The 13,738-nt window shown below is 27.6% G+C and overlaps 1 protein-coding gene across 3 annotated transcripts in view; it reads left to right on the top strand.

Moving 5' to 3' along the window:
• The window catches only part of LOC118064108 (probable calcium-binding protein CML13), a 47,653-nt gene that overhangs the window by 21,749 nt on the left and 12,166 nt on the right, over positions 1-13,738 (top strand). For all 3 annotated transcript variants that reach the window (XM_035078526.1, XM_035078518.1, XM_035078509.1), the window contains exons 3-5: positions 4,627-5,065; positions 5,140-5,283; positions 13,493-13,620. In XM_035078526.1, coding sequence (XP_034934417.1) covers positions 4,627-5,065; positions 5,140-5,283; positions 13,493-13,620 — 711 coding nt within the window. The remainder of the gene's footprint in view (positions 1-4,626; positions 5,066-5,139; positions 5,284-13,492; positions 13,621-13,738) is intronic.

The raw sequence follows: 13,738 nt of genomic DNA, 5'->3' as shown, positions 1-13,738 counted from the left end.
TATTTTTCATTTGGTTGAATATAGAAGCCTGATATGTTACAGCTCAATCACGTAATATACTAATTCAACTTTGAGATTTGAAATTTCTCTCGTGTGATATTAGTATATTATATTTTCCAACATACATTGTAATAATAATACGAAAAAGAAAATCTCTTCTGGAATTAGTAATGAAAAAAATATAAAACAATAGCCTTTTTGTGTAGATTTGTATTATCTAAAACCGCAAGCCAATTTTTATTGATCGCATCACCAAATTTTCAATTAAATTTATGTTATATTTATTCTGGCAATGGAAGCTAGTAAATTGGAAGAAAAATAAAGAAGACGATACGATAAAATGGGATACAGACAATATTGACAGTATTAGTGTGGTAATCGATTGTCCCATCTCTACAATCTCGTTTTCGAGACGTATAATCTTTTTTTCCTCATTCATTGGATATTCGGGGTATCCTCTAAAAAACTACTGTATGGAAGAAAGTAGATCGCATATAAAATGAGAATGAAAAAAAAGTGAATTTAATTGCTAGTTAAATATGTCACAGAAAAGACAGCTAAAAATCATTAGATAAACCATAAAAGCGATAAAAGGAAAGAAATCCAGTTTGAAAAAAAAAGTATTAAAAGGAAGAGTATAATTTGATTGGACTTTAGAAAAGATCCATGACTCGTATCTGTAAGAAAGAACTTTCTAAATGGTAGAATATTTATTTTAACTTGAGTACGAACTTGAAAAAAATCTTTAAAACTACTTGCATTTGTTAAAGATGGAAAGTCGATATTGATAGACTAACCGTGACTAGAATTAGTAGTAATTCAATTGTTCGTAAATCAGGAAAGCTAACTTTGGCTCATTGAGGGAATGTAAGGAAAAAGTACTCTTGAAGCTGTTTCACAGTAGACTTTAGTCCAAGATTTCTAGTGTAAAAAGTTGTATTATCAAATTGTAAATCTTCGATTGCTCTAATTACCTCGTTTTTTATTAATTTTTTTGGAATCTACATCATATTTGGTGTTTTTGTTTGTTGTCGTCAACTCTGAATACCATACAATTATGAAGTTGAAGTTAAAAAATATCAACGAATTAAATTACTCAACAAAATTGTCTGACATGTTCATTTAACTTTGTTCCAACACATTTGTTATTGCTTTATGATGAATCCTTATATGGACTATTAATGGAAATTGAAATATGTAATCAAAATCAATTAGATCAGTTTCTTTGTTATATTAAGTTTATTATAAAACTTAATTTTTAAATATAAATCTAATAAACATATTTTACACTAAATTCGAAGTACTGTTAAGATTAAAAAATAAAATAAAAAACAAATAAAATAGATTGATCGTCTTATTAGTAGTAACAGACAGGATTCTTTATCAGCTTAGAACTAAAACTGAAATTTGATCAGAAAATTATACTTGTATTTAATGAATGTGTACTTTGCGCGATAATATTTTTTTGAAGGATGAAATATCAAGTACGTAAAAGATTTGACTTATTATCATATAAGTACTTGTTGGTGGTAGTACATTTGAATACTAAATGAGCTTGTGGGTAGAATAATGGCACTTATAAACTATTTCATGGTGGAAGATGATAATTTTATCTGTTTAACATTTTAACTTGAGGATGAGGATCTTTATCGCTATGATACGACGTCGGAGATTCAACTTTCTTCAACTACTTCTATAAGATTGTGAGCGCTTTTTAAACATCTTGTAACGTTCTTAGGTAAACTTCGTTATGATTTCTTGAGTAACTAGACTCCCTCGGACTTTTATTGTTCTAACTTTTTCCACATAATAACAAAGGAATTTTTAATGATAAAAAAATTAAAAGTTTTTTAATATTAGTTTTTTTTCACTTTATCAGACATTCATGACTTTTTGAAATACCTAATTCATCTTTAAATGATTTCACTACGTACAAAGTAAGATTAATTTCAATGTTGCTTCCATCTCCATTGTGTAAAAATATAGCTTCTTGGAAGATAAATTTGTTTATTTGGAAAACCAAGAAATAGAAAAAGGATAATTGAATTAATATGATTTATTAATTGTCACTTTCATTTAATACTTGTTAAATTATGTTTTCATAGTTTGCTTCATTGAAAATCGAGTAAAATAAATTGTAAAAGTAAATTCACAAATGAAAGTTAAAGTTGTAAAAGTCTTTTTCTTTTATTCTCTGAAATTATATTAGAAAATGATCAAAAAATACATATATGCATAACAATAAATAAAAAATCGTACTCGTTTCAACGAGATTTAGCTTATTAGAAATCGATAAAAAAAGTAGTAATTTGTTAGAGTCACGTAAAAAAGCTAAAATTTACTATTTTTTATCTTTAAGATTTATTGCTTTTTTGTGAATAAAAAATTAGCTATGAAATTAACGATGGTGTTTATTAAGTTCTTATGAACTATTTTTTAACTGTATTGAAACTATAAACAGAGATTATTTATTGTTACTGCGCAACTATAATTATTAATCCTTCTTCTTAGCATCAAAGTCTAGTCTAGGGATATAAACTTAGAAACTATTTCAGTAATTTTATTTAACTTGCTGTCTCTGCATACTTTCAGATCTCATACTTTCATATCATCAAGTAAAAATAACATTAGCTAATTTTGGGTTTAAATTGGACAGTGAATAAATAATTACTTACAAGAATTATTATGGATTCTATTAAAATGAAAAGAAATGAAATAAATCATTATTTTCTCACCAACAATCTTTTCCCCAAGTAGAGAATTTTCAATCTCCCACTATTGTTTGATCATTCATTCGTGAGTAAATCTTTACTTGATAATTCTTTTTATTTCAAAAACATAATATGTCTCAAATCATTTTCAATAAAATATTGTCTTCCAGAGGTTGAAGATTTTCATTTCTGGTTGTTTGATGTTATATTCACTGTGATTTAATGATACACCTTTTTGGTATCAGTATTTTTATTCTATACTTTCATATTTGCTTGAAGAAAAGCCAAGCATTTTAATCATGAGAATGATGGACTAAGTATCTAATCCATACTCGATAAGTGTGGAAAGCTAAATAATGGGTAGTTGATTGATTAAGGTTGACCGTAGTGGTATAAGACAATTAAGTAAGTCGACTAATGAATGTCATAGATTGCTGCCAGACTTAGGTGAATATAGATCTTATTTCACGCTGTCGATATTTCAATGTCGAGGACTTGAATTACTCACCTTTACTTGCTCTTGCCCAACATCAACTTCTCAGTTTATGAGATGACTTGGTTAACAGACTTCACAAATTTACTCACACGAGTTTCTCGATTCATACAGTATGGCCATAGGATATAGGATATGTTTTGAGAAACTTAGGCTGTAGATTTTCGTCCTAGATCTTATCAAGTATCACATTAATGCTATTTTTTATAAAAATAAGGATTAAAAGAATAATCAAAGTCATTTTTGATAATAGCCCACATAACTGAAATAACATTGATACTGTTTGGTTTCAGTAGCGTTATCCTGCCAGTAAAATAGCTCTAGCAATCTCAGTGTACGTTTACCAATACAACAGAAGTTTAACAGGTGGCCTACTAGTGTCAGTTCTCGTGAAATTCCAACAGCAATTCCAGGATGTAATTGAGATAAAACAGTTGTTAGTTTTTTACCAAAGTAGAAATAAAAGTAACTTTTCTGATTCTATGAGCACTGATTTGAACAATTAAATAGCTTTACAGAATTGTATATGATAGTACTAAAGAAAATAAACTTGAAGAAATTTACAACCACTTATTAATGCAACTAGAAGATAAAGTAACGTTGGATATAGGATAACAGGCGTAATATGACTCTGTAAGCTCCCATATTTAGTCAAGCATATCAACATAGGTCTATTTACCTCAAATGCATCACAGTGAATATCCTTTTCCATGCACAACACGATTCAGTGATAGAAACTACTTTGAAGTCTTCCTTTCCTATCAGAATTCCGCCTCTTTGCCGTTAATCAGTCTTTGAAAGCTTTGGGCTCTTTAATTATTGAATCTGACTAATTTTCAAGGACTTATTTCAGAACTTGGATCATTGTTAAATAAATATCTATTTCAATATTGCCAGATTGCATCATTAATATTTCTGTATAGTAAAGGGAATTCCAAAATGATGAATGTGTTAATGTTGAACACTATTTTAATTTTTAAATACTAAGTCGAGTTAGTATTCATAATAAAAGAACAATAAAATTTTAAGGTTATGAATTCATATTTTTAAACAGTATTTAGTGAAAATTAAACATTGATTCTAAAAACTAATGGTTTTGGTTGATTAGATTTTTTTTATTCAGTACTATAGAAGGATAAGAGTAAATACTCTGGTAGTTACATCAACCTATCAAAAAGTTTGCTCATTTGACACCAAGTTTAAGCTATATTAATTCTGAAATGAATGTTACTTGCCACAATCAATATAACGTAGAAAAGTGTAGTCACATGTACTAGACAGTGTATATTTTATAATTAATCATGGACACTAATTTTACTGAAATAACTTACAACTTTTCTTGTGTCAATATCACTGTGGGTGAACTATAAACATGAACGTCTAGACAGTTAATAGAACTTGATATAATACTTTTTTTTGCAGACTCGTAAAGACACCGATGGAGGGAGCGGTAATGATACAGAGTCAGGCAATTGTTCTTCGAGGCCATCGATAAGTGAAGCTTCCTGGACGGATGTTCGAAAGCCATCGGTGCCAAGTGATTTCAACGTGACACAGATCCGACAGCAACTTCCACCAAAAGAAGAAAGAAGTCAAAAAGTAGAAGAGACAACAGACATTAGGCCGCAGTGTTTTCATAGACAAGTCGATAGTTGTCATGTGCAAGCAATTAAAGTAAGTTCACATGAGTCTTCAGAGCCCGAGATGGAATCTTTGGTGGTTTCTTCGACAGCCTCTAGTTCTTCGGTATCTGGACAAACTCGACTACCTACCAGTTTGCTGTTTGAACTTCCAGATAGTCGAAGAGGTTCTAGCTGTCCCAGTGATCAGATGCCAGCCATTAGTAAAGCTCAAATGAAAGGTAAGTGGGATATAATAATAGTTGTTGTAGTGAGAATGCAACTAGTTTTAAGTTTTTATTCTTTTTTTTTATAGAATTTGAAGAAGCTTTTAATCTTTTTGATAAGGATCGTGATGGAAGTATCACAAAAGAAGAACTTGGCAGAGTGATGAGAGGTTTAGGACAATTTGCTCGGACTGAAGAGCTAAGAACTATGTTAGAAGAAATTGATACAGACGGTAAGTATAAAAATTACATTCATATTACACAGCAAATGATTCATTTTATATAATCAATTTAATTATATATCCAAGTTTATTATCCTTTAAATCTACTTTTATGCTCATAAATATCCTAAATACACCAATATAAATTGATTTTTCTTCTGATTCTGATAGATGAATAAATTCTCTTTGCTGTCAAAAAGAGAAAGATCTATCAATTACACTCAATTTTTTTCACTCTGTGTGAAAAACTCGACACTTATCCATGACGTGTAGTTATTTTTATTACTCTTGAAGCTGTAATTCGTGAAAATACAAGTTTAATGAATGACAGTTATTGACTTCAGTAATTTGTTCTATCTATATGATAAATATTAAATTCAAATAAAAAGTTCCTTATTTATTTGAATCAATGAGCATCGTCAATTTTTTTAATTTTAAAATTATCGTTCTCGAATTCACGAGTTAATCATTTTAGAGATTTTTTAAGTTGGTAAAATTTTTCAGAAACCAGTTTACTGTTATGATTAATGAACTGTCCAATTACTCAATATTTTACGGTAGTTTATACCTTGAAAGATAAATGCTAAAATTTAAAAATCATCCTAGATCAATACCTTGTATTTTTATTATCAATTAGAGGTAATATTTAATAGTTTACATAATTATTATTTAGAACACTTATAATTTCGAATTCTACTATTTCAAGTTTAATGGATCGAATAACTAGTTCAAACGAAAATCTATCGTTGTGTTGAAAGTTTCTCATGGTGCATCAATACTAATTTTGCTTGAATCAATTGATGTATATTCAATGTTTGGGACTTCTTTCTGTTGACGCAATAATGAATATATAAGCACTAGCTATCTGCTATATCATAAAATAAATCAACAATAAAATAGCTAGTGATAAGAAATTGAATCAAATCATACGAGTTGAATTATTTTCTATTTTATAAATACAAATCGATACTTCAAGATGAGGTTTTTAAAATTTTAATCATAATACTTTAAATTTCACACCATATTCCATGTGAAACGTAATTTAACTTTCATGAACAAATTTTTTTACAGTTGATGTATTTTTATCACTTTCTTTTCAAGAAAGGTGTATTTTATAAAAAGAAATGTTTTTAGTTTTGATTGAAGTACAAAAATAGAGATGTTTTTTTTTCTCTAAATTATACTCATCACATTTCGAGATCATCAAAATCATGAATAATTCATTGAAAGCACAATTAAAATCGATAAAGCACTTCACTCTTGAGAAATTCCTTCAATGAATACAAATCTGAAGAAAAAAGTCTAATAATTATTATGAAATCTAATCTAACTAATTTTATACAATATCTAACGTGGTCACGTGTTCCTGAGTAAGCAATCCTATAATTTATTGTAATAAAAATTTGATGGGATCTTCCCGGTAATAGAGAATAAAGAATCAAGAGTTAATAAAGATTGAACGTATTTTAGTAGAAGAACTAATAGATGAGAAAAACCTCCTGAGAATAGCTGTTGATAATAGAAAGGGTGAAGGAGGAGGTACTACTATCAGAAAAAGGCAAAATTCTCATTTTCAATAAATGTAAATTTTTCACAATTCACTATTAGAATAATGAAAGGTAATTGCTTTATAAAGTCCACTGCAGTCAAGTACAGACGGAGCATTTGGCCACAATTCTCTACCTCGATGCATCTTTCTCAGATGCTCAGATGATTCTCACAAATGTTCATGTCGATGTAGATAGATGGTTAATAGGAAGGGTATACCTATTTCCTTCGATAGTCCTTTCTCTATCACTTCTCTATATAATCGACAAGACTACCCTCTCACCATTCTTATTCAGGATGTCTCCAACCCCTGAAGTATCGTTCTATTGGAAAATTACCTCCTACACATTTATCCGGTCATTATTTTCAATGGCTACGACAGTCATTAATTCTTTAATTTGACAAGAATATTAATGTTCAGGAGAGTTTGCATATTATATAGTTAATTAATAAAGTCATTAATAATTTATAAAAAAATCAATTTTATGTCATTTATTCCAGAACAGTTGATAATTAATTATAAGTTAGATTGTTCAAGCTATTGAACAATGTTTAAAACAAATTAGAAATAAAGGCTTCTTCGAGGACTTTTTACTTTATTTAGTATTAAAATCTTTTAATTAAAAAGAAATTGAATAGTGATAGAAGTAGAAAGATTGTACTTGAAGCAGGCCTTAATTTATATTCCTAACTTTAATTTATGTTCCTTAAGTAAGTTGTAGAATTTTTAAACTGACTTAAACAAAATTCCAAAAAAATTACATCACTCTAACTGATAATGATAAATTCACGTATAGTTCGATGTTTCTAATCAAGCTTCTTCAAGTTCTTCTCTCAACACTCATAAAAATTGTGATTACGTGATACAATAGAGTTTATTCCAGTAGAGAGACTATCATGAATGCCAAATTTAATTATCAAACTTCACTTCAAGACTTGTATTTTATTTCCATAATGATGATATCAATTCTCCCAGCTAACATTTTTTACATTTTCTTGCTTCAATAAAATCATAGTTTCGAAAATTTTGTATATTCATTAGGTTAAAGAATATGTTTTATTCATGAGTTAAATTGTTGTAGAAATACAGCAAGACTTCTTGAAATATGTTCGAGATTCAATCAAAATCATTGTGAATATATTTTTTGTTAATTTTATGAAAAATAGCATTCATAGATTCTTCGATTTTTTTTGGAAGATGAATACTACCAATTTTCAGCGAATTGAAAAACTTAGGATTCAAAAAGTTATATTGTTTCAAATCAACAAGCTATTTTTCATTTATTTGTTAGTAATTATGAGAATTTTTTTGTTCCTCTGGACTAGAAAATAAATTATAAAGAGATTTAATTAACTTTCAATAATTTAATTGATGATCTGTTTTGAGAGACATTTCAGGACGATAACGATCAAACAAGCATTTCCCAAATCACTCTTCATGTTTACTATTACTTGATTAACTTAATTATCAACTACTGATTATCACGGAGTTATTATGTCAATATTAATTGAACACTGGAAATAAATTACTCATGCAAAATTCTTCAAAAGGAGGTTAGCCCACTGGAATGGAATGGTTTGAAGCTCTGTAAAATATTAAAAACTAATAAAATAACATATACTTTTGATAGTTTTATTCAAATTATAAATTATATATAATTTTAAACTGAAAAATTTTTTGATTAATTGTGTGGCATTTCACAGGGCTAAATTGTATTTATGAGTGAGCTCTTGAAGAGCTTACAATAAACATTAACTAACTAGAAATTTTAAAAAAAATTTTTTAAATAATTTTGAATTCAGTAATGTAAAAATTTTTTTCTGCAAGTGATTTACAATCATGTTACTTATATTTTTTCGGTGATTAGTTCATCGTCGGAGAATTAGTATCAGTAAGTCAGTGGTACTGATACAGTGATTCACTTTGACACTATAACAATTTTGTAATCGAACAAAATATTAGAATTTTAATTTCTTCAAATTTTTCACTTTTTATGCTGCATAGGCATTGTATGTATTAAGTAAAATTTCGTTAACTTTTGTATATTCGTATAGGGTGAAGAACTATGCTACGGATGGTAAATAATCGATAAATTTTTTAGATCGGTAAGTAGTCACATTCGGATGTGACGTCATTGACGGATTTGATATCCATATAGAACAATGTAAAAAATTAATAATTCGCCTGGTGGATTCAGTTAAATTGTAAGACGCAATTTAGGTAAGTGTAATTTTTAATGTAATTAAAATGATCAAACTTAATGTTAAATTATTTCTGTAAAATTGCACTAATATACTGATTAGCCTTACAATTTTGTGCAAAGCTATTAACAGTTGCATATAAAATTTTCAGTAAAAAGGCAGGTTAATCTTAATAGTATTCTAAACGCGGTTTTTCGTTATCATGATATAAGGATTTTTTATAAAAACATTTAATTGTTTTATTCAAATACATACTCCTGTCAAATATAGGTATTTATTACTATAAGGCAATAATATACTATTTGTTAGTTAATAATAATAATTAAGATGAAGCAATTTTTTTGCAGATGAACAACGAAAAAAATGGCTTGGGTCCCGCTATCTGGTTGTAAGTATTCAAAGAAAGAATTATTTCTGTTTCTTTTTCTTAGTTTGTGAAATAGCTAAATACTCTTTTACTCAGTAGTGAAAAAATAATTTAAATCAAATTAAGATTTTTTTTTTTAAAAATTGTTAATCACATAATATTTATTGGAATCGAGTCAAATGTTTTTATTAACAAATTAACAAATTTTTTTTTTTTAGTTTATTATTATGTGACACCAACCGCACCTGTGCAAAATAACATGCAACAACAAATCACTAGTCTTCACTTGCAAATCAATTTATTGCAACAGGAACTCAAAGACTTGAAAGAGCAACAATATCAACTGGAGAAAAAAAGTGATAAATTGATTCTTTTTCATTTCCAAGTTTTGCTTTTATGCTATTTGTTAAATAGTAAAAATTACGTAGAGCATGAAGCATTTTTTCTTGTAGTTTTAATGTGGTCTCTCAATAATATACTCAATGTTCATTTTTAGGTTATAGAACTGTTAATCCATATTACAAGAAGCGGCGTCCAAGATATTATTATGGCTTGAAGACAGTTAACTATATTTATAATTATTATGATTGATTCAAAAAATTAATTCTACCTTTAATAAGATTGTTTATTGTACTTCAGATATTCATCTTCATAAAAAACATTCGTAAATTGATAATGTCTTCACAAAATATGTATTACTCATTTTTCAAACGGTAGTATTCTGATAAGTATCTTTTTTATGTTTTTAATTAAAAGTTTGTAAAAAGAACAAAAATAAAAAAAATGAAAAGTACACATTAGACCATTCCATTGAAGCTAAACTGTCTCATATTTGGCTACTTAACTTTATTGTTCTTCTCCAAAACTTCAAAATCATTAAAAAAGTTAATGCATACTTGTCTAGATGTTCTTTTTCTTAATAGAATAGAAATTCTAATTCAATCTTTCTATTTATTATCAAGTTAGAAAAAAGTTGGTATCTTTTAATTTGTAAAAAAGTTATTAAAATATTAATTTTTTCAGAACAATTCCACGTAAACGGTTTTATTAGTATTCACTTTATCCATAAACTAACACTGCAAATATTTGTACACATAATTTTCAAACATATCTCCATTCTACTAATCCTACCTAAAAGCCATGAAATGGTGATGATATTCAAGATATTCATAAATTTCTTTTATACTCATGAATATGACAATGAAACTTGTACATACATCATTGGATTTTTATTACTTAATGAATAAGTTTTCACTTCATCTTTTATATACACATTCATGGCAAAAACATCTTCTACAATTGATGCATTTTAATACTTGCTGGAATCAGTTATTATTATAAAATTCAAATTTATCCACTACAACAATATTGTTAGTGTTTTTGTACATTTCATTGTTATCACATTCTTCTCAAATAAGTCAAATTCCGGTGGCTGAACTACACATTGGAATTTACTAAGGATTTCCATAAGAATTTTCAGGCATCTCACAAAAAATTTAAGCATAAAGTTACACATGTTATACAAATGTTCTTATTCTCTTACATTTAATTGTGTTTTATTTTGGCCAACAAGTTATTTTTTTAAATGAAGACATTTTTCTTAACTTTAAAGAAAAAAATGAAAACTAATCGTTTAAAAAAAAATTAGCAAAAATAGTGAATATGCCGGTACATAAGCATATGGTTATGTGTAAAAAAGGCGTAAGGCAGAAAAAAGTATATAAATTTCAATACTATCATAATATATTATAAAGGAAATAGCATGAGATGAGCACATTCATATATCTTTTGTCTAAAATATGTTTACTTAAAAAAAATAAGTCGCATCACTATGATATGTATTTTTTTGGTTTTTTACATTACTTTACTCGTTTTTATCTATACTTTTTCAATCTTTTTGCTGTTTTTATATTTATCCTAGATGTTGCTAGAACACTAGAGCTACAAACTGCAGGAAAGTGTCTGTTTTTATCAAACATTCTCTCGTGGGTACAATCTGCATTTTTATCAATTTATAAATTACACTCAAATAATAGTTTTTTCTTTAACAATAGAACTTAGAATTTAAAAGGAAAGAAAGTCTATACAAGCTTGATGGTTGAGCGTGATTGGTTAACGTAACTTAGATGAACTGTTGAATTGGAGTGATTAAAGAAGAACAACTGTTAAATTATCCAGTTTTACAAAAGTTTAATCAAAATAAGCTTCAACTTTATTAAGTTATTACGCTTGAAAGTTGATATAATTGTTTTAACTATTTAAAGTGAATTTAAAATCTATATTGGAAAACAATATTTTCATATCGAGAATAATTTCATTCCTAATTATAATCGCGCTGATATACAAGCAAGAATGAAACTATTTTTGATCCAAGAATTTTTGTTTTACTGTGTAAGATGGATTTTCAACTAATTACTTTTTATTTCAAATTTTTCACTTTTCACAAGCTTTTTCTAAGTTACCCACTATTGATCTTTGATCAAATTGTAGAGAGATTGAAGTGCTGATTATGATGAAGTGAGACTATTGATCAGCTTTTTACTAACTTTATATGAATAGTAAAGATATACGGTATCAGTTACAGTTATTGTTTATTCTTCTTTATCATGGTATATTGTCTGATAGCATCACGCTGTAAAATTGCCAGCTTCTTATTTACAAAAATCTTATCTAATCTTAGATGTAACAGAGTGTTGCTGTAATTTTTTTGTGAGGAAATGAAGAAAATGTGAATTTGTCGGGTAAGAAAGTAATATACGACTATTCGTTTAGAATGAACACCCTTATATTTTATTCTTTTCTTTCTTACTTCATATGTTGGCAAGAAAAAAAGTAAATAGTGTCGTACTTCTTTGTTGGCCTTTAGATCTAACAATAAACCCTAAGTTGGAGCAGATTTAACTTCAGTTGAGTGAGGGAATAAATAGGATTTAGAACGTGATAATATTGTCTCGCATCGTTGAGCTCGACACTTTTTCATCTTACTCCTTTACTCTTTAGTTCTTGTTCTCATTTCCATATACGAAACTACCCAGAGTTATATACATATTCCTCTCATAATTTATGTTTTGCATAATATCATATGATAAATATTTATCGCTAATTAACAACTTGAAAAACATTTGATATGGTTCTGATAATAATTCCATTCTTATAGTCAGTCTCTACAATGGAAATGTACCATTTAACAATGTGGTTTTAATATGTATACGGTATATATATTACCGTAATTCAGAAAGTTGTATTAAAAAAAAAACAAATTCAATTTTCTACTAAATGTAACATATTGTAGTTGAATAATTATTTAAATTTTTAACAAACCATGGTTACAATACATTTTTAATAATATAACAAAAAATCCTTTTCGTCAGTACGATAATAGAAGTACAGAGGTATTTAATAAAGCTGTGAATAGCGGCAAAATAATTTGTGAATTCACGGTTTTCCTATCATTTCAATGAATGAATGAGCGAATGTTCACTCGGACTACAGAAGTTAAGTTTATTTGTGTAAATTATTTTGTCTATCATGTCACTGTTTGTAGACAATACTATTATGGATTATAATTAATTTATAATTATGGGTTGACAAGAGAAATGCATTTAACGGTTAATTATTTCTACATGTTGGAAATAATCGCCCATAAAACTTTCATGTAGGTTCTTGAATTAGTCATGCTGGTTACAATTTAATATTCATATGCAAGTTATCAAAAAAGCTTTAAGAGATATTAAAAAAAAGTTGTTTGTTGAAAAAATTAGATTTGTAAATGAAAAAAAAATTATATACGACTTGATTTTTTTTATATGAATGTTCAAGGAGCGTTGAAAATGTAGAATATTCATAAGGGCTCTTGATAAAACTTGATAAAAATTTGTCAAAAAATTAAAAAAAAACTCTAGACCACGACTTTGAGAATGTAGGTATTTGAGGAAGTAATTTTTTCACTCTAAGTTGTTTTTAACTTGTCTCTAAAAACATTAGAAATTACTATGGAAATTTAATTAAACTCTGTAAACATTTTTAAAACAGTATGAAAGATTATAATTCATCTACAAGAATAATAAAAGAGTGTAAAAACTAATTAGAACTTTTTTTTCTCAGGTGATGGAAATGTCAGTCTTGTTGAGTTTGTAAAGATTGTCAGTAACATTGGGAGTGCAAATGCTGCACAACAGACAGATCTTACTCAAGAAGAGCAAGAAGAGCAAGAACTTCGAGATGCATTTCGGGTAAGCTGATTTATCTTTTCACTGAACATATTTTAAATTTTATTTTTATCACGACATCGTAAACTATCGAATCCAACATTGAAAAAAAGACTATTAAGAAGACAAGAAACTCTTTTAG

The sequence above is a fragment of the Chelonus insularis genome, unplaced genomic scaffold (genome assembly GCF_013357705.1).
Source record: "Chelonus insularis isolate UGA/USDA-ARS -01 unplaced genomic scaffold, ASM1335770v1 contig_116_pilon, whole genome shotgun sequence".
Lineage (NCBI taxonomy): Eukaryota > Metazoa > Arthropoda > Insecta > Hymenoptera > Braconidae > Chelonus > Chelonus insularis.
Note: the sequence above shows the minus strand (reverse complement) of the source record. Positions and strands in the feature narration are given on the sequence as shown.